At 47.8% G+C, this 21,069-nt stretch overlaps 1 protein-coding gene and 1 long non-coding RNA gene across 5 annotated transcripts in view; both read left to right on the forward strand.

The window, feature by feature from the left end:
- Positions 1–146: 146 nt before the first annotated feature.
- TSPAN6 (tetraspanin 6) lies at positions 147–10,102 on the forward strand. Of its 3 annotated transcripts, XM_039489429.1 has the most exons (9): positions 231–334; positions 910–922; positions 1,780–1,968; positions 2,290–2,364; positions 3,821–3,919; positions 4,782–4,934; positions 5,812–5,895; positions 8,703–8,790; positions 9,600–10,102. In XM_039489429.1, exons 3-8 carry the CDS (start codon positions 1,957–1,959, stop codon positions 8,769–8,771), a joined length of 492 nt encoding a protein of 163 aa, XP_039345363.1. In that variant the 5' UTR covers positions 231–334; positions 910–922; positions 1,780–1,956; the 3' UTR covers positions 8,772–8,790; positions 9,600–10,102. The 3 variants fall into 3 exon arrangements, with proteins under 3 accessions (XP_039345362.1, XP_039345361.1, XP_039345363.1); XM_039489427.1 differs by lacking the exon at positions 910–922 and having other exon boundaries at positions 148–334; XM_039489428.1 differs by lacking the exons at positions 910–922; positions 1,780–1,968 and having other exon boundaries at positions 147–334.
- Positions 10,103–19,796: 9,694 nt separating this feature from the next.
- The window catches only part of LOC120371572, a 29,841-nt gene continuing 28,568 nt past the window's right edge, over positions 19,797–21,069 (forward strand). For both annotated transcript variants that reach the window (XR_005584443.1, XR_005584444.1), the window contains exon 1: positions 19,797–20,559. This is a non-coding gene — a long non-coding RNA (uncharacterized LOC120371572). The remainder of the gene's footprint in view (positions 20,560–21,069) is intronic.

Consider the following 21,069-nt stretch of genomic DNA (forward strand, 5'->3'; position numbering starts at 1 on the left):
GGGGCACCCAGCGGAGCGATACGAGGGGTTTGCCGGGTGGGAGGGGCGGCGAGCGGGCTTCGGGGCGGGGCGAGGGGCGGGCTCGCGGCGAGCCGGGCGGGGGCGAGGGGCGGGGGCGTGCGAGGGGGCTCAGGCCTCGGCAGTTCTCGGCCGTTTCCGGCTCGGGCCGCCGCAGCGCTGTCCGGCCGGGGCCGCTCGGGGGCGGTGCCGGCGCCGGCGGCGGAGATCGGAGCGTGGCCCGGCCGCCATGGCGTCCCCGTCCCGCAGGCTGCAGACGAAGCCGGTGATCACCTGCCTCAAGAGCGTCCTGCTCACCTACAGCTTCGTGTTCTGGGTGAGGGGCCGGCCGAGCGGGGGCCCCTGCTGGGTCCTGGGGGAGGGGTCCCGGGGGTTGTTGGGGGGGCCCCTGGCGGGTCCTGGGCGAGGAGTCCCGGGGGGTTGATGGGGGGGCTCCTGGCGGGTAATGGGGTCCTGGGGGAGGGGTCCCGGGGTGGTTGGGGACACCTGGGCGGTGGGGCAGGGGCCGGGGGAGTAGGGGGTCCCGGGGGAGGTGGGGCGGAGTCCTGAGGATAGTGGCGGCCTAGGCGAGAGGACCTGGCGGGGCTAGGCTGGCTGGACCCCTCCAAGGGTGGGTGCGGGGGCAGGGCCTAGGCTACAGACAGGTTCTCCTGTCCGGTCTGTAGGGACCCTCTGGCCAGGTGCCCCCATGGGCTCTAAGGTCCGTGCGCCCCCCCCCCGGCTGTCTGTGCCCAACATGGGGCTCCCCCCACCCCGTGTCATGGCCCTGCACCTGTGTGGCTGGTGATGTGCCCGTCCATGCCCGGTATTGGCATGGCAGCCCCCAGGGAACAGCAGTGCGGGGAGGAGTGCACCCTGTAACCTTGTCCCTTTCCTTTCACTGCTCCCCAGGCTCCTCCAGCAGGTGAGTGTGTCGGATCCATTAGCGCTGGGCCTGTCTGCCCTACCATTGACTTCTTTGTGTCTCCCCTCTGTGTGCGTGTGCATGAAGGGGTCTGGAATGTGGCACCCATGGGCATGTTTGTAACAGAGCAAATCATTTCCACATGGGGAAAGTTAATTCCTAAAAGGCAGATTCATCTGAGTTCCTGTTTATACAATGCCTGAGGGACTGAAGTTCAGAGAGAAAATGCTCTGATTATACAAGTGCTTCCTGGACTCCCAGCTCTGCCCTTCTGATAAATGATTTCACATAAACAATTTTATTGCCCACTTTCAAGGACTTCTGCCAGGCAGTCTTTCCGGGAACCTCTCTGCTCACGCTGCCCTCCCATCCCCAGTTTATTTGTCCTTGACCTCCCATTTCTCTCCTGTGGGATCCCTGTCTTCTTGCACACTTCCAGAGTATCTTGTGGTGTGTCTCAGGCCTTGGCTACATTGGCGCTTTACAGCGCTGCAACTTTCTCGCTCAGAGGTGTGAAAAAACACCCCCCTGAGCGCAGCAAGTTACAGTGCTGTAAAGTGCCAGTGTAAACAGTGCCCCAGCGCTGGGATCGCAGCTCCCAGTGCTGTAAGCTAATCCCCACGGGGAGGTGAGTACTTGCAGCACTGAGAGAGTTCTCTCCCAGTGTTGGCTCCCCGACCAAACTCGCACTTCAAAGCGCTGCCGCGGGAGCGCTCCCGTGGCAGCGCTGTACGGCTGCAAGTGTAGCCATACCCTTAGGCTCTCAGTGTGTGGGTTTAAGTGACTATGGCTAAGTAAAGTGCTTTGAAGTGACAAGTGGAGTAAGGATGATTGAGTCTCCATTCTGATTTCTCCAGATCTCTGGCATTATCCTCCTGGCAGTTGGCATCTGGGGCAAGGTGGGCCTAGAGGTGTATTTCTCCCTGTTAAATGAGAAGGCCACCAATGTCCCCTACGTACTCATTGGCACAGGCACTGTTGTCATTCTTCTGGGCACTTTTGGCTGTTTCGCCACCTGCCGTGGAAGCACATGGATGTTAAAACTGGTAAGTGGCCATTGACTACCGGAAGGCTCACAAATCCAATACCTGCTTCTACAACCCAGGACTTCACCAGCTGTCTGCATGTGCTCCTTCTTTGTGCTGTGCTCTGTGTGTGTCTGCCTGCCTCAAGAAACTCTCTCTGAACCATACATTCATTGACTTCCTCACATAGCCACAAGTGCCAGAACCTCAGCTCTGCCAAAGAGGTTGAGTCTGGAATATGTCCTAATAGATGCTCTCCCTGTAGCCTTTTTTTCTGTGTACCTGTGTTAGCCCTGGAATGTATTTTGCTTGCACTGACTCTCTCTTCTTTTCTGTCCACAGTATGCCATGTTCTTGTCCCTCATCTTCTTGATTGTGCTGGTGGCTGCTGTTGTAGGATTTGTGTTCAGACATGAGGTGAGTCTAGGTGTGACCTATCTCTCCGGTACTTTAACCCCTTCCCTCCTCTTCCTGAGGCAGCCTGAGGCCAGGACTTGGATGCAGCCCCTGCACAGGACGGAGTTCTCACTTACATGTTGTTTCCTCTTACTTTGTGTAATCCCCTGGTTGTTGCATACTGAGGGCCAAATTCTGTTCCTTTTACAGGTATAAAACTGGAGTAATCCTTTTGACTTCAGTGGGGTAGTCGGGATTTACAGTGTTGTTGCTGAGAACAGAATTTGGCTCAGTTTCTGATTCCGAATGTTCAATATGCTGAATAAGAAAAGTCTTTGTCATATAAAGATGTAAAAAGTGCTAAAAAAAAAAAAGTCACATCAGAAAAGTTTAATTAGTTCAACAGGAAAGTTAAATGAGAGAAATTTAGGGCCAACATTGGGGGACCCACATGTAGGGGTTCTGAACTGGGAGTGGGAACTAAATCTAAACTGTTTTCTTTGAATACAACCTTTAAATAACTAGCATTACTCCCTTTGCCAGCATGATTGTTTTTTTACAAATCTCATACCATAACCAACACAGCTGGCCTCTTTCTAACTTTTGTATACATGTGACATGTTTGGAATGGACTTTTTTTGATTCACAAGAATTAATTTGTAGTTGCACTGCTGATGATTAATTAAAATATTAGCAAAGAAAATTAAAGCTAAACTTGAACTCAGTACTTGTGAAATACAACTGTAACACTATCTACCAAGTTAACCAGTATTTAACATCAACAGGGGTTTAGAGAGACTATATGTAGAATGCCTAGAAATAATTGCAATAGGTGAATTACACTATCCAAGAGAAATGTTAGTCACTAATCCCTTAAAGTTCCTTAAATCGGGTAGAAAAGTATTTCAGTGATTAGAAATAACTTGACTATAATGAGGTGGGGGAGATGTTCAAAGGCATAAACGGCTATTAGACACCTACCTTTCATTTGTGCCTTTGAACATCTCTCCCAAGGAGTGTAAAGTGGAAACCAAAGCCATTCCCTAGTTCCTACTAAACTTGACAGACATGAACATTTTTATAAAAAACAGACTTTTTAATTTGTGAGTTTGATCCTTCATCTGAAATGTGCCAGTCAGATTGATTCTGCAAGTGTCTTTGGCCATAAATGAGGCCCACACATACCATGATTTTATTTGTGATGTCACAGTGATTAGGTCTGCCTGTAAATGCAAGAATTAAGTTCTAGTGATTGGTGCAGTTGGGGCAGTGCTCCCTGCCCTAATCCCCGGTTCATAGCCACTCTCACATCTGGATAGTAACAGGAATGACTTTCTAACATGGTTTAAGCCATTCCTGGTTCTCTATTTCTGATGGAGCTGTGTTTTTAAGACAAAGAAGTTCTTGTGACAGGGAACTCTTTGGGACCTGTTGCCTTCGGAGGCTTAGTTTATGAAAATCTTTCTCTTCTCTGCAGATTAAGAACAACTTTGAAAGCAACTACAGTCTTGCTCTGAAGAACTACAATACAACAATGGATCCCCACAGCGAGGCGGTGGATACCATCCAGAGAACTGTGAGTGCTCATATTTGGTTCCTTCTAAAGAAACTGGTAGGGAAGCCTATCCTCCAGATGCATGGCCCAGGACACCCCGATACTTGGGTTGTGCAGCAGCTGAGGCTGAGCCTCCCATGCACGGGCAAAGTATAATGCAAGGAAGGCCCTGTTTTACCAGGAGGCATTAAACATTAGATGCCTTCTCTACTACTGCCAGAGCTGTTCCTCAGGAGAGTGTGTTGCAGCCTCCCCTTGCCTCATTCCCCATGTAATTGGCTCAGAATACTGGGGAGCAGTATTGCCTTAATGTTCCCAGTTCTCAAGCATACAAGGGACAGCTGTTACGATGGACAGCATAGAGGGTGGCTGTGTTCACACAGGCGGCCTTGCAGGGTATGTGCTACACAGATCTTATCTGAGTGCCTAGAGTGTGCTTGTCCCTGTACAAAACTGGCAGACACTGTCCTTGTCCTGCATATATCTATATCTAGGGTGACCAGATGTCCTGATTTTTATTTGGGGCTTTTTCTTATATAGGTGCCAATTACCCCCCATCCCCTTCCTGATTTTTCACACTTACTATCTGGTTACCCTATCTATATCCCTGAAACTGTTTCAAAGTGTTTGCATTTGAAGAAAAATAGCTGCTATGCGCTGTTCAGAGGAGTTGATAGGTAAAAGGTAGGAGGTGGTGGAAGCTGCCTACACAGGGCTGTTGGGTTGCAATGAGGAGGGGCTTGGGGGAGGCCGAGGAGGGGCTTGGGGGAGGCCAAGGGTGGGAAACATTTGGAGTGCCTGCAGTGATTGGTATAGCCTTGGGGATGTGGTGCTTTGGGGTTCATGCACTACTCCTTACTATTCTAAAACTTGATTTTCCTAGTTACACTGCTGTGGAGTCCAGAGCTACTCAGACTGGGTGAACACTACCTATTTTGCACAGAAGGGAATCCCTCTGAGCTGCTGCAAGTTCCAAAACTGCACAGAGAGTGATCTGAAGGAGCTGGATAAAGCCAAGGCTATGGTGTATGGTAATGTAAGTGAATCTCAGAGACTGTCCCTCTCTCTGTCCTGGAAGCAGGCGTCGGGAGGAGAGAGCTGGGATACTTTGATCTTCTTTACCTGGTAGAGAATCAAGTCCTGTAGGTGGGAGGGAACTTCATTCCGGGAAGAAGGTTATTGCGCTACAGGAAACGTGTATGCAGTAATGGGGGTGAAGGCTGTGTTGCTGCTGATAGGGGAAAGATGCATAGAGAAGCTATCTCCAGTGCTTTTTCTCAGGTTCTCTGGAAATCCCAGCTACTCCCTGTTGGTGGGAAAGAATCTGTGTCTGCCTTAGCTTGCCTGCACTGTACCGCTTGCCTGCACTGTACCACTTGCCCTGTGTGTGAGAAGGGGTTTGTGTAAGATACTGTTGTATAATGCTTTATGTTCCTGTAGCGCTTAATCCACACAGCTTGCCTGTGAAGAAAGTATGCAGGGGAATGAATAGAGATGCAGAGGCAGGTAGTGTTACCTAGTGGCTAAACTGGGACTAGGAAGTCTGAGTTCAGCTCCTGGCTCGGCCACTGACGTGCTTGTGTCCTTCAGTGAATCATGCTGCCATTCTGTATCTGTACATCCCCATTCGTAAAACAAGGCTAAGGCTCACCGTGGCAAAGTGCCCCGGATGAAAGGTGCAAAGTACAAAGCTTTGAATGACTCGCCCAAGGTAGAACAGCAAGTCAAGTGGCTGAATTCAGCACAGACCCCAGGAAGTCCTGACTCCCAGGCCCTTACTTGGATTCCTTCCTGAGCTTGTTCACACCTCCAGCTGCCTGTGCGGTGTCTGTGGGTTGGAAGGATGTGCACTTGGTGTCTGGCGGCCAGGAATTGTCCATGCTATACTCTCATGCTAATTCTTTTTTCTGCAGGGTTGTTTCAGTATGGTAACAACAGTTATGGAGTCCAAAATGGGCATTGTGGCTGGTATCTCCTTTGGCGTCGCTTGCTTCCAGGTAAAATCTCCCTTGCTGTTCTTCTGTGGTCCTTGAAGAGCTCTGAGTCTAGTCTTCGTGTTTAATGTCTTTTAATGTTTTCTTGCATATGTAAAGGCACAGCATATTTCAAAGAGGAGGAAATGGTCGACCGTTCTTCAGATTCCCCTGCCATTTTACCTAAGTGCCACCCAGTCACCCATCTCCAAAGCTGGGGATGAAAATTCCTTCCAGCAAGCCTGTGTATGGCTTGAGAACAGCCCACTCTGGAAACAGCCAACTTCTAAGAGATGCCAGTGCAATCAAACCTCTCCTGTTCTGACTCGGTGTTAGCTGTCTGAATTACCTCTTCCAGCGCACAAACTGTCACCCTTGCTTCCGCTGCCCTTTCAGGATGATAGTTTAACTAAATGAAAGTGCTTGTACGTAACCTAAAACATCCTGAAATGCCTCTCTCAAATTCAGACCCAGTTAGTACAATGACACCATCTTCTGTTAGCCACACTGCAGAACAGCGAGCACAATATTACAGACTCACTCTTCTCCCCTTGCTATTTCTTCCCGTCCCTCTGATTCTTCAACCTAAGGTTTTATCCTGGTGGTGAAGAAGCATCGTGTCTCAAGCAGCAATGGAACTAATGTCTCCTAATCTGATCAACCTTGTCTCAATAGGAAGCAAGAGGCCTCTGGCCTGAGCTTCTTGTATGCATGGGGAATGTTTTGAAGTGGGCTTTCAGAAGAGCTCCCTACATTGGGTGCATGTTGAGTGCTGAACAGTTACGAAAATCTGATCACAAGTGTCCCAGTGGGAGTTGCTTGGTGCTGAGCACTCTTGCAAATCTGGCCTTTATTTAATTGAGCTGCTTGGAAAATTTGACCCCAGCTTTTGTTCCTGAGCACTTGAAAACCTGGCTAATGAGCTAAGGTTGGCAGGTTTTACCTTCATATAGGATCGCTCTGGCTGATGGAGCTTCCTGCCTTATTTGGTCTCAGTCTCTCTCATCTGAGAAGGTGATCAGAATGGTGTCCCTTAGTGTGTTTCTTTCATGGCTCTATCACATAGGCATGTGCTCTCACCATCTCTGTAGCGTCATCTTTCACTCTTGTGTGTGTCAGAAGTCTTAGGGAGAATTTAAAAGATAGCTGGTGCAGGCCTTCCTTATCCACAGGCTCTCCCAGAACGCTGATAACTGCGACAGGACATCTGTGTGTATGAGTACGTAACAGGGCAGATATCTGAACAAGTTTCTGAGTAGTATGTCAAGTAAGATCATCTACTGTACTGTGTAGGTCTTGCTGAATGCCTCAGTTGTGGTCTGAGCCCTTGAGTCTTTCTGCTGCAGCTGCAAGGTTTGCTGAAATCCCCCGTGTTCTGTGATGTTTGGCTGTGATTGTTTCTAGGAACTGGGACACCTTGCAGTCAGCAAGGAAAGTGGCAACAGAGACAAAGACACAGATGAACTACACTTCGTGACTTGACTTGACTTTTTTTTTTAACTCTTGTTTCGAGGCGATTTCCATTCTTTCTGAAATTCTCAAACGCAGAGTCACAGATCTCTGTATCAGTTCCAAATGGCAGAACTCCTTATTTTCTTCAACGCGTGTTTGCTTTTGATTAAAGAGTATGAAGAAACAGCAGCTTGGGATTAATGCAAATGAGTACACAGACCCAGAAGCCAGAGAAGAGACTGACAGAGTGAGATTGTGTATTGATTGCTTGGTTTATTTTAGCTTTAATTTACTCTTCATTGAAGGAAATTGCCTGAAAGCAGTCTGTTAGGTATACAGGCACATCCTGTCTGAGTCAAGGTTTAACATGTAATAGCACAGCACAGAAAGAAGAATCTCGGCCAGCCTGTTTTATTCTGATACTAGTTTGCCACTGTGCTGTTCTCTGTAACAGACAGACACAATGAGGATTGGGAGAGGTTGGAGCACAGACCTTTATCTTGCAGCTGGTACATTTGCAAACTGTCTTCATTGCATTTTATTGTCAGTTTCCTAGGGCTGGAGCTGCTATCCATTTCCTCCCTCCTTCCCGGGATGTGCATATCACACTCTGCTCATTACAGCTTCCAAATAGGGCAGCTGGAGTTTGACTGATAAGTGGGTGGGGCCCATGTGCTTTCATCAGCTCTAGGCATGTAACTGCATTGTAGCAATTGCAGTTATTGAGGAACGTGTCATTGTTTGGGGTTTAGAATCATAAACATTTCATGATTTATTCTCAAGTGAACTTTGTTGTGTCACACAAGTGAAAGGCCCAATTCTGCAACTTTGCCTCCTGTGAGTACAGTTACATGCATGAGTGTTTTTAGGATCCTAAATGTCTTTGGTACAGAAAACAGCTGGCTGGAGCCCACACGACAGTAATAACTGATGTGTGTCCTTCAGTATTTTCACATCAGAAACACACTAACCTTGATTCCATCATTGTCCTTGCAGTGGGGAGAGGCAGTTGATATTTTCTATTGGTTGTGTAATGGGCTGTGACGCTCCTGAGAGCCATATAATATCTGTGAAATTACCATAAAACAGTAGATGGTTCATAAAGCAAATTCTAACAAGAAGCAACATTGACTCTCTCTCACAGGGAGCTCCTTCTCATTGATGGCTGCCAGGATCCTCTGACTCTGAGCTTTATCCACCCTAAAGGGAAGGAGCCCAGATTTTGGTTTTGCAAAATCTGCATCATCCAGATTTTGCTTTTATAAAACCAAAGCAAAGTGTCCAGTGCTTCAGACCTCAGTTGCATTGTTTCTAAATCATTGCAGTTTGGATGTCTGGTTTTGGGTGACCTATACTTAGTTTATTTTTTCACATTTCAGTTGGTTGGGATCTTTCTCGCCTGCTGCCTTTCCCGGTACATCACAAACAATCAGTACGAGATGGTGTAATAAGCCAGCGTTTGACCAGGTATGTCTGTCCTGCAGTACTCTGTGTGTGTGTATTCATATACTTGTGCACTGAATCGTGTGCCTGTCTGCAAATCTAGGGATGAGGGAGATCTTCTGTAGGCTTGCGCTTTCATAAGGCTGTGTGCGTACGTGCAGAGAAAGGTCTGGGCAGGGAAGCATGCGCACCCATGTGCAGGTCTACCCACTCAGGGATGTGCAGGGCTCTACTCAAATCTCTGTTTCTTCTATAAGCATCTAGCAAAGAGAAGAACCCACATTTTGTAGTAAGCAGTTCTTTGACTCTTAAAGTTTAAAGCGAAATAGAAACCTTCATGGATCTACCTATGTGCAAGGACAGAGCAGACAGGTGCTGTGGAATCTCCTACACATGCGTGCTCATGCACCTTGGTTACTTACCTAGACCTCCTTCCCATCACCCTAGACCTAGATGCATTACCTAGAGCACCCTTTCTATCACTCCCTCTATGGTACGAGTTCTGCTTCCTCCCAGCTCTTTTAGTGCACTACAGTTCTAGCTTGCAGTGCTCCCTATTCTAGTACTGCCTCTCCTCCTCTTGTTCACCACACTACTCTGCTTCTGCACCTCAATGTAACCCACAGCTCCCTTGCTGATCCCATATTGGGCCTTTCAGAGCAGGGGTGAAGATGTTGAATGGTGGTACATTTTGCAGTGAGGACCAGTATCTGCTGTGGATAGCATGCGACCCACAAACTTGCTTCCACTGTGTGACTTAAGCTCTGTGAGATTCCTGATCTCTAGAGCTGGGGAAACATTTCATTAACCATTCTTTGCTTTCTGAATTTTAGGAAATTTCCTCTGATCTCCCTCCTCTGGAGAGCACTTCATGACCTCCAGTTTTCACCTGGTCCCAGCCTGCTGAAATCATGTTTGAACTGACTGATCCTCTTCAGAATCAGCTCACGGAATTGTGTACCAGCTGTTCTGTTGCAGTCGGGGAATTGCCAAAACACTATTCTTTTGTAACACTGAATGGGGTAATTAGTATACCTGGGGTGGTTATAATAACTACATTCCTCCAGGCTCCCACAACCCCACCTCTTCAGTTTGATTGCACAATGAAGTAGCATGATATGACACTGCTCTCATGTCATTCTTATACTTTTTGCTTGTTATTTAACTGGAATTCACCATTAGTTTTGGAGGTGTATTGTCTGCATTAGGAACGAAGCACTCATTGCTTTCTCTTCTGCCGTTGGCCATTTAAATTATATTATGCACATCAGCCTCTGTCACTGATCCATTGACACACACCTATTGTTGCAACTGGCTGGTCCTATCATGCTTTTCAGACACATTACCATGTCTATCTGAGGCTCTGGTTCCAGGCTCTCTCTTCCCAATCAAGGGCTTTATATCACTTTTTTTATAATTGTATTTTTTAAAGGGCCTCGTTCCTCTCTCCTGATCAGGTTGTAGTGATTTTTGTAAGTTGTAGCATGAGGTTCGGTGGTGTAGCTGTCTGTGCCAGTAGCATTGTAGGTCTGCCTCCACCGAGGTGAGCATGATTTCATCATCAGTATTATGTTCTGCTTTAACTTGTTTTTTGTATTAAATAGAAATCCTCTTGTTTTGAAACACAATAAATATTAAATATTTTACTCTAAAATATCAACTCGGTTGGATTTTATCTCCGGGAAATTCCATGATGATTTCAGTGCAGGAATCTATCAGAAGCATAGATTTGTTTGCCACTCATCATGCATCCATTCTGGCCTGGCACATAACCCTTGTAGCATAGCAGCACATAGTCTCTCTAATCCATCACTACTGTGGCTCAATTTCAATTAGAGAAGTTATTTGTATTCTCTTTCTAAAAACTGTTGTGCAATGTTACTGATGGAGAACAGCCAACTCCTGGCATGGAATGCTGCAGGCGAAGTTCTGCTGAGGGAACCTTAGGCAGACAAAGTTCAGTCCTCATGTAAGCAAGTACATCCTCTGCTATCTTTGTTGCTGAATTTCACCTGTTCTGTAAAGTGCTTTGGGATCCTTTAGAGGAGAGGGTACTCTGTAACTGTACAAAGGGGGATTTGCTCTTCCTGGCTTTCTATGAACCGGTCCCAACCTTTCTCCAATAAGAGAGCACAGGGTGGTGAGGCCCTCCTTTTTCCTGAAGACATTACAGTATGTTCCTCCTTCACCTGAGCTTGGTGCTCGGTTGAGTCTGTCTGACTAATCCTGTGCACTGGACTGGGAATTAATGCTCAGGAAAGTCTGGGACAGGGGAATGAGGTACGCTCAGCCAGGCACTGTTCTATAATCACCGTATGAGCATGAAAGGAGGAGGGATTAGAAAGGGCTGGCTGAGCTACTGGACAATGACAAAGGGTCTCCACCTTGATGCAGAGAGTGCTTTTCACACCATTAAGCTGCCCTTCCTGTCACCAAAACCAGTACTGCTGAGAGGCAGCGTGCCCGGCCCCAAAAGCCTGAGTGGAGGAGCTGAACTACATCAGTATTCCAGCAGAACATAATTGCCCTGTTCTGTACCCCCTGAAGCTCTGTTACAGGTCACTGCCAGAGACAGGATACTGGGCAAGATGGATTCTGGTCTGACCCAGTATGGCAGCTCTTTAGTTCTTTTGTTAGCGGTGGCCCATTAAACTGGTTTTATTTCTGACTGCAAAACTTAATATTCCGTTTAGCTTCAGAGAATAAATCAAACTCTCGTATGTCAGTTCCCAGATGGCTTTGTTAAAAAGCCTCCAAGGTTTGCAAGGCAAGGCGCATTAGCACTTTTGACCATTAATGTAACAATATAGACATTGTCCAATTACAGCTAATGACTGGACAGCCTGGATAAAAACAAATGCTAATGCAGGGACGTGTCTAACTGAAGCTGTGTCCATCGGAAAGCCCGTGCAAAGACAAATGAGCCTGCACATATTCCTTTTCGGCGGGCTTGTGTGCTGTGCCATATAGGCCAATAACTGTAGCCCTAATTTAATCTGGTTCTAAATCATCAGGGTTTGTCTAGATAAACAGTTGCACCCCATCTTGCTGCTTGTTAAATTGACAGAGCATTAGCCTGTTGCGCACTCACTGTCCACGTGGACCCTCCTGTCATGCCTAAAATGTTCCTTGGTGCATTTTGGTCTACTTCTGTTTCAAAGTGGAGTGGATCGGAAGGCACCAGGGAAGTGTTAGTGCGCAGTAGCGGTGTCCACAGGGGCTAGCTAACGCAGGGCAGATTCATACTCCAGCTTGCTGCGCACTAACCGTTCAGCCAGACAAGCCCTCAAGTGGTGATTGTGCAAATTATTTTGGTCCCTTTTTGGGCTGTATCTAAAGTCCCATATGCTGCCACCCATTGGCCCCTATTTGGTGCTAATCACCTCATGCTATCCACTGCCGTTAAAGTTTGTGCTGATTGACATTCACTGTGATCTGATGGCTGGTTTGTGGCTTACCTCAATGATGATGTGGTTCTTAGATTCTTAGGCCAGGTGGCCACATGATTAAACCACCACAGTCGGCACTAATTAGCCCTCTTGTTGGAAAGTCTCAGCAGACACTTGGGATTGCAGTAATGTGGAGCGTGACATGCTCATAGCTTTAGAGGCAGTTTCCCAAGGCCAGCATTGAGACATATGTTTACAGAGGTGTGTCTTTGTGCTAGCTGTGCCAGACCCCGTGTTGCTGGATTCTGGTACTTTCCGCAAACACATTTCTTGTTAAAAAATTAGCCCAGTTGAAGTTACTCCCTTGAGACCTTCTAGACCTCCTCATTTTGGTGATAGGACCAATGTGACATACTCCTCTCCCCTGGCTTCATGCCTATGTTCACATTGGGAGAGCACAGGCAATGTCATCTGCTGGGGTTACATCTCTGGAGCGGGCTCTCTCGACCCATCAGAACTGATCCCGCCATGCTGGACTCTTGTGTCTCTTCCATCTGTTAGGATGCTGCTGGTGACTTGTTGTCATAAATCAGCTGTTGTACAGTGGGTTTCAGCTGGCTCAGAAATCCCACTGATGAGTTCACAGTGCCAAGCCCCTGTGGGGATGGGGGCATTAGAAATGTGCACTGAGGTAGGTTGTGGAAAGTGAGAGTTGAGGAGGATGCTCTGCATTCCTGTCTGTTCTAAAACCTGTAGTGGAGTCTAAAGCAGGGAGCAGCAGGAGTTGAGTAGCAATCAAGGGCTGCTAGTGAGAAGCTGGTGTAACATCTGTTGCAGGTGAGAGCATATGTTAACTCTTAGGTGAGTTTAAAAAACAAACGAACCCCTTATCTCGCTCCAAGGTCGCTTTCACATGTTGTTCCTTTGTCCTGAATGTAATAAATAAGCCATCAGCACTCTCCCTTCACATTGCCATCTTCTCTTACTCTGCACACTTGGTCTTTTGGCAACAGCTCTGACTTCAACTCAAGAGAGAGCCACTTGGGCATGAGTTTGCGCAAACCATAAGGCTAGTTTCCTGCGGCGCCTGCGCCCCTACCCTGGCTGGCTTCTGAATCACGGGCTTTCCTTTGTTCTCCTGTTATGGGGTGTAATTGATGGGAATGTAGGGTCTGTATATGCTGGTCAGGGGCGACTCCAGGCCCCAGCACGCCAAGCGCGTGCTTGGGGCGGCATGCCACGGGGGATGCTCTGCCGGTCGCCGGGAGGGTGGCAGGCAGGCTGCCTTCGGCGGCATGCCTGCGGAGGGTCCGCTGGGACCAGCGAGCCACAGAGTGCCCCCCGCGGCATGATGCCGTGCTTGGGGTGGCGAAATGTCTAGAGCCGCCCCTGATGTCGGTATGTTTTTCTGTACAATATTTATACGTCAGGAAAGAGGTTTCTGAATTGTTTCTGAAATAGCTGCAGCTTCACCCATTGGCCAGCAGAGAGCAGCACCGAGAGCGCATATTGATTTCAGAGCCTGTGCATTTGAAATTCTGCCACTTTCCTTTCTGAATTCTCTCCAGAGGGGGAAACCCCAACCACTTCTCCTCATCTTGTGGGTTTGCTAATGAGGGATGCTGTGCTCAGATGCTGGGCTGACAAGTGTGGTATAAATACGTAGACTGATCATTAAAATGTGTAATAGAAACATAGCACATGAGAGCAGGATGGCTGACTTCAATGTGACAATTATTATTTATTCTTTGTATCATCATAGCTCCTAGGAACTCCAGTTGTGGAGCAGGATCCCGTTATGCCAGGTGCTGTACAAACACACATCATGAAGGCGGTCCCTGCTTCCAGCAGCTTGATAACCTAAGCAGGGGCCAATGTCGCTCAAATACTCAAAATGTGCTAAAGGCAACTTGTACCACAGCAGAAAGATTTTATTTTTGAATAGGTGTTGCTATATTTTGAATGGGGGGCAGGGGAAGAATGCAGGCGCTTTATGGACCTGAAAAATAAGGAATATGTTGTATTTTGTTCCTCCAAGGATCTCCAGGACCTTTTGCAGAGGTGATGGTGATCCCATTTTACAGATGAAGGAAAAGGTACAGAGAGGGGGTAAGGTCACACACTGAGCATGGAGCAGAGTTTCACAGTAGAAGCCAGGTCTCCGAAGTGAGAGTTGGTTCATAAGTGCAGCCCTGGGAGGTCTGAAGGAGACATGTTCTCTCTGCTCTCCCTACTTCCCATCATTTTTTTGTTCTCCTGTTGATGACATCTGCAAGCCTCATCCGTTTCCACAGCGCCAGAATGGGAAGAGGTGCTCTGTGGGATAGCTGCCCATAATGCACCACTCCCAGTGCCGCTGCAAGTGCCGCAAATGTGGCCACGCCAGTGCGCTTGCAGCTGTCAGTGTGGACAGATTGCAGCACTTTCCCTACTGCGTTCTGCGAAGGCTGGTTTAACTCAAAGTGCTCTACATTTGCAAGGGTAGCCGTGCCCTTAATCTACAGCTGAGCTCTGGCTTGGCAGCTCTGTTCAGGAATCCACCAGATTCTGAGTTGCTCATTCATCAATAAATAATTAGCGGGTAGATCCTCACTCTACTTCTGGCTGCTTTGTGCTGCATGGGCAGTGGGAACTAGCTGAGATTCCTCATTGATGTAAGAGCCCGCTGGGGAGCCCACTACAAATTGACATAAATTACAGCACCCTTTGTGCTGCTCTAATTTGATTAGTCCTTGGCTACCCCCAGGATTGTGGGAGGCTGGAGGGTGGCTCAGAGTCACCGTCGTCTCCTGCGCCTGCACTGTGCCCAGGAGCGAGCTGTCAGTGAGCCACCAAATTTTCAATCGGATTCAAGCACAGTATCATGTCTTATTTAAAGTCACATTGGGAAGGCACTAGGAGATTGCACTGGATTATTAACGTAAATGCTCTAGCGAGGCCGTTTATCGTTGCTCGTCCCTCTTTGATGTATGGCACCGGTGATGATGTTAACAAGCTGCTCTCTGGATTTAACTCTGTGATGTTACTTTCCTTGAGATTTTGAGCAGTGAGCAGCATGCCCTGGGTTTCCTTTGATGGAAACACTTGTCTGACAGCACCACACAGTCTCATAATTAGAATTTAAAGAAAGAAATAAAGAAATTCTGCTCCAGGGATACAAAAGGATCCCCATAGTCCCTGACATGAACAATGTGACTGGAACAGAGACCACCCAGATACACCTCATTAAGATTTGAGCTTCAGATGGCAGGAGCTAAGGTAGCAGTTCTATGTCCAGCCGGACCCTGGGCCTGAAACAAAGCTCTGGGGTAGATTTTCTTTTGGGAGTTGCATAAATCAGTGCAAAATAGCTCTGAGCAGCCCAGACCGAGAACAGCTTATTCTCTGAAAGCTAGAAACTGATCATTGCCATGACTCAGAATCTTGCAAAGGGATTGAGAGTCCACAATGACAATGATACAATGGAAGTGCTTTTTATTTATTTATTTATTTCATGCAAGGCGGTGGTGAAAAATCCAAGAGCGAAGCGCAGCCTGTCTTTGGAATGCAAGAAGGAATCAGCCTGATGACAGAGTTCCATGTCTTTGTTCATCTTAGTGTCTGTTATCTGAAGGAAATGCCTCCAAATGATGCCTAGGGATGGGTGAACCACCTAGAAGTAATATAAACTGATTTAACCTTCTTCCAAACTTGAACTGAAACATTGTTGAGGCTTGGAAAAGTTTAGCGCTTGTTTCCCTTTTGTTTGCATGTGCCTCTTCACTTCTGGTCCCTGACTAAATTAAGAAGCAGATGAAACTCGGAAAGATCTCTGGCTATACTGTTTTTCAAAAATGCCCCACTGGCCAGGGGGCATCTTTTTGTTCTGTTTGTACAGTGCCTGGCACAATGGTCCATAACTAGGTTTCCTAGGCATTACTGCAATACAAATGATAACAGTAATAGACACTGGTTAGATCCCCTGAGGTTAACAACATTGGGAGCCCTCATGTGGAAGAGCTTCTGGCTGCTGCCACTGCCAGCATTTTAAGTACACTTGATTAGAACTGCTGTGAACTAGGTTAGACGACCTGATGCTTAACATTCCTGCTGCTTGGCTATCGTAGGGCTTCCAACCTTGTTACCGCTGATGGAGCTGCAATGTTCGAGCAATGGTGCAAGACATCTTTGTAAATGTCCCTAGTCTAGGCCAAGCCCACGGTGGAGGCCAGTCTCGTGGAATTTCTGATCCATCTGGGACCGGGAATTAGGTGCTTGGATGCCACGGTAATGAATGTGGTTTAAAACTCTAGCTCGATGGAAATCTCTTGTCACCTCCAGCCCAGTCTGTAGGCCAAAGAGATTTAGAGAAGCTTAAGAGATGTGGAGCTGAATGTTTGGAGGCTCATTTGAATGGACCCACTAGACTTTTTAAGGTTTCTCAGCAGTAAGTGAGACTTACGTTATAGCTAATTCAGTAACTGTTGTGAAAAAGAATAGTGGTAATGTAGCTTCAAGGTTTTATATCAAGAAGATCAAGCATGGGAGAGTGTATGCTAGTCTCTCCTACTTTGTAAGGGTGTACTGCCCTAGCCCATGCTCTACCATACTGGTCCTGTGGTCAAAACACTCCTCCTTTTACTAAAACAAGTGCTTTAAAGAGTGAAACAAAAAATCAAAATTAAGAAAAAAATAAGGGCTTTTGACCATTAGCCCACACCACTGCTACACACTAAATAGATTTTGTATGTGATTAGTCCAAACAGCTTAAAAGTTTAATCTATTTCTTTGAAGTCAATGGGGACAGGGAGGAAGGTGGCCAAGCTACTTGGTTTTGTATCTATAAGGCCTTGTTCCTTTGAAGGCTGTAGAGGGAACATCCAAGTTGCTAGGCAATCTGTGTGTAGAGGAGAGATGATCCTATAGAAGCAGGGTGGTTGAGTGGATTGGAGATCTGGTTCTGTTCCCAGCTCTGCCACCGACCTGCTGTGTGTCCTTTGGCAAGTCACGTCACCTCTCTGTGCCTCAGTTTCCCCATCTGTAAAATGGGGGTAATGATACTGACTTCCATGGTAAAGTACTTGGTGATCTTTGGGGTTATATAAGAACTAGGTGGTATTGTGATTAAAGCACTGGAGCAGGCAATACATCCCTGCCTCCCAGGGCTGGGAGGGTGAATTCCTTGATGTTTGTAAAGGGGATGAGCTCCTTGATGGGAGGCTCTGTGTAGTACAGAGTATTATTCTTTGGTGACCTCTCTTTACGTGGACAATGGGGCCCATGTATTGGCTTACCATGCCCTCATTTAGTGAGAGCTTCCTCGGAGTAGCTACTGCCCAACTTGCAGCCTCAGATGTGTTGAAGTTCGTCTGCCTCTTCCATGATCCTTGTAGAGAGGTTAACCCAGGCTCGTCTCTCTCCATGGCAGCGGGGAATCACACCGCTTCACTACACTCTGTTTATGTATTGGGGAATTAGCTTGGCTGTGGGAGTCTTCCCCCAGCGGCCCTGGTGGGGGCAGAAATAAATACAGTTAGGCCAGGGCCCGAGGTCAGGGCGGGGCAACAATGAGTCAGGCGCTCAGGCCCTTAGGCAGGGGCTGAGCAATAGTGCTATAGCAGTAGCAATATAAACAGTAGCAAGCCCAGGCCCTAGGTCAGGGCGGGGCAATGATGAGTCAAGAGCTCAGGCAGGGCTGAGCAATAACAGTAGCCCCAAGCCTCTAAAAGGCCTGAGAGAGGGGGAGACTGCCACCCGCAAGGTGGGTGGCAGGGGGGACACAGGCCCTCCCACTCCACTGGGGCCCTAGCAGCGGCAGGCCGTCTGTCTCTGTGTCAGTGGGGATCCTGGCCACAACACACTGACATAGGCTCTGGCAGTGCTGCAGCCAGACTAGGGTTGGCTGCCCCCGGGCTACTTCCTAACTGCCCCTCGTGTGGTACCTGGGTCAGGGTGGTGTCCTCCGTGGGGTCCAGCACCATGGGCTCCTCGGGGTAGCTGGTGCAGGGCAGGCCCGGCAACTCCTCCAGGTAGCTGGTGCAGAGCAGGTCGGGCCAGTCCTTTTATGGACCGCGGGTCACTGGTGCTTCCCAGTCGCGGCCTAGGCCAGAAGCATCTGGCCTCTCCGGTGGCTGCTTTCCCAGTGAGCTCTCAGGTTGAACCTTTATACTTCCAGGGCACCGTCTGACCCTCTGGGGGGTGGGCTCAGAGCTCACTAGCTCCGCCCATTCTGGTGTCCGGAGGGGCTCGTCTCTCCCCGGAGCGGTGGGGAACCACACTGCCTCACTACAATACCCCATCCACAATCTGCTCAGGGTGAGACAGCAGTTTCAAGTGTTTTTTCTTTACCTCTCAGCACTCAGGTTACGCCTCTTCGTAGTTGCCCTGGCGGATGTAGATGCCCTGTAGTTGTTCTGCAGATCTGAACTGCTATTGATTGTTTAAAGCACTTAGTTGCTGGTGTCTGGCTTCCCTATGCAATGTGATTCCTGCTTGTGCACCTGCTTGTGGTTTAGGCTGGTGATATGGCTACTGTAACATCTGTACCCTGCGCTCTTTCTAGGCACATGCCTCACAGCCAGCTGGGGTGTGGAGGGAGGCAGTCATTCTGCACCAGCGACGCTACACAACAGTTTTTAAGTAAGAATGTAGGACTTTACATCCTGGTCAGATCCATGGTCCATCTAGCCTTGTGACCTGCGGCAGGCAGCAGATGCTTTGGAGGAAAGTGTATAACCCCCATAGTGGATGTGGAAGCAGAGAAAAGGATAAAGGGAATTTGAACGCAGATATCTTAACTTTTAGGAATAAAGTAAGAGTCGGGCTAACACTAGCTCTAATAATGCAAGATTTCAGGCAGGGCTTGGGCAAGTGGAAAGTGAGTGGAACAAAAAAAACTGTAAGAGATACTGTTTTTTGACCTTGTGTTAGATAAGAATGGAATACAGACTGTAGCAGGAACTGCTGAGAAAAGTAAGATATCAGAGGAATAGATATAAACAAGATGCGGTTGTTGATCATTATTGTCTGTAACAAAAGGGATAAATGCTTGCCCTAATGTTTATCTAACAGAGAACTGCCTGGGATGGGGGTTTTTACCGCCTCAAATAAGGGAAAGGTTGTATTGAGTCCAGACCTAAAGAATTAAGGTTATTGTTAAATAAGATGTATCTAGATATGGGGAATGAATGTTTGAATGTATGAATGAAGTGGGGGGTCTGAGCCGCTGGCCAGGTCTAAAACTTAAGCTGACTCCAGCTGTCCCAGGGCTACCCCATGTGGGAGTTCTGAAAGCAAGGGGGGGGATCAGCTGAACCTTGTGACCCAGCGGAGAGGTTTCCCTTACACATGAACCACTGACCAGGTCTGGGACTTAAGCCGCTAGCCGGTGGAACCCCGTGACCCAGGGGACCCTTTCCCTGTGCGAGAGTAAGAATTTTTGTTTAGCTTATGAGCCACTGACCTAGCGGACAGGGCACACCCTGGTATGATTCAAAGATGAGGGGGATGACAGTCTAAGTATTCCCCCAAATCATCGAAGGGAACCCCCGCGTACCATATGTACGTGCACTACCTGCAGGTATTTAGAAAACTGGAATTTTTACACGCGTGATAATCCATCTAAATAATTCCCACTAGAAGGTACCTTCAATCTGGATAAAATCATATACCTCAGAGGAACTCTTACATCACCAAAAGCCTCTAACAAACAGTGGGAGTAATTTGTCTATTGGTGGGAGGAAACTACAACGAGACTCCATGAGTCTCGAGTGCGGAGTCTGAAGGACTCCCAGGAAAAATTAAAGACTCAAGTGCAGGATTTAAAAACGAAATGTAAAGCATCCGGATGCCTCCCGACCCAAACCACTTCATCAACCCCCTCGGCTCCTGTATATCCCCAATTAGTTAAGGCTGAAAGGGAGGAGGAAAAAGGAACGGGTTAATTTGAAAATGCAGCTTGGCCTAGAGATAAAGAGAAAGCTGCTCTGCGTTCAAGGTCAAGAATCAATACAGTCTGCCTCGCTCTGCATGCCAAGCACCAAAAAAAACCCCCCAGCTGGTTGTGAAAAATATAGACAGAGACAAAACAAAGGCAACACAAGTTACAGGACTGAGATTACATTTGCAAAGGTTGGCCGCCCAGTGAGACCCAACATCTGCCTTTGTGACCCTGGAGCCGGTGTGGTTTGGGAATGCTGAAGAAGCCACAGGCAGCCAGCCCGGACTGGAATACTGAGCAAAGGTCTCTGAAAGGGACACCCCAAGAGACCCCAGGGTAAAAAACCCAAGAGTGGAAGCAAGTTGGAGATTTTTTTTTTTTTTTTTTTTTGCAGCATTCCTCTGGACAACTTGTGCACAGGATAACCTCCCATCCACCTCTCTCTCTCTCCTACCCCCAGGCCTGGCCAGCCCGGGCAGTGTGTTTGTGAGTATGGGAAAAAAAAAAAGATTGCAGGTGGGCCTACCCCCAGTTGTAGCAGGACCGGGCAATAAGAGGAATTGGGGAAAAGGGAAGAGATGTGTACCTGACAGCTAGAGAAAATTGAACAGTTAAAACGCCAGTTGGCCGTGCGTTCTGTCCAGGTGCTAAACCTCATGGGGGAGGACTCAGGTAGCCTTGTGAGTGAGAATGTTTAAGAACAGGACCAGGAGGGGTGGGGGTTAGTTGCGAAGACCACCCTCCTTGCTAAATTGGTAATGGAACAAAGCCTGTGCCCATGGAAAGGAACGGTGCAGCAAGCGAAAAAGGATTGGGCCCAGACAAGCAGGCAGGCAACAGATAAAGGAACGGGTTGAAAACCTTAAAAGCATAGTGGCAGAAGTAAAGGACGCAATAAGTGCAGACATGGGGAATTTAAATCCCTAAAATAGTACTTGGAATGGTAAAATCTGAGTTGATTAAGGTGTCATTTTGGGAAATAAACAAGTGATTTAA

This window comes from Mauremys reevesii, linkage group 9, assembly GCF_016161935.1.
Source record: "Mauremys reevesii isolate NIE-2019 linkage group 9, ASM1616193v1, whole genome shotgun sequence".
Classification (NCBI taxonomy): Eukaryota; Metazoa; Chordata; order Testudines; family Geoemydidae; genus Mauremys; species Mauremys reevesii.

Excerpts from the sequence above, each read along its gene's own strand:
- TSPAN6 (XM_039489427.1), top strand. The coding sequence starts at position 248 with ATGGCGTCCCCGTCCCGCAGGCTGCAGACGAAGCCGGTGATCACCTGC. Across the intron at positions 1,969-2,289 it reads GCACATGGATGTTAAAACTG|TATGCCATGTTCTTGTCCCT; the intron begins GTAAGTGGCCAT and ends TTCTGTCCACAG. Across the intron at positions 5,896-8,702 it reads TTGGCGTCGCTTGCTTCCAG|TTGGTTGGGATCTTTCTCGC; the intron begins GTAAAATCTCCC and ends TTCACATTTCAG.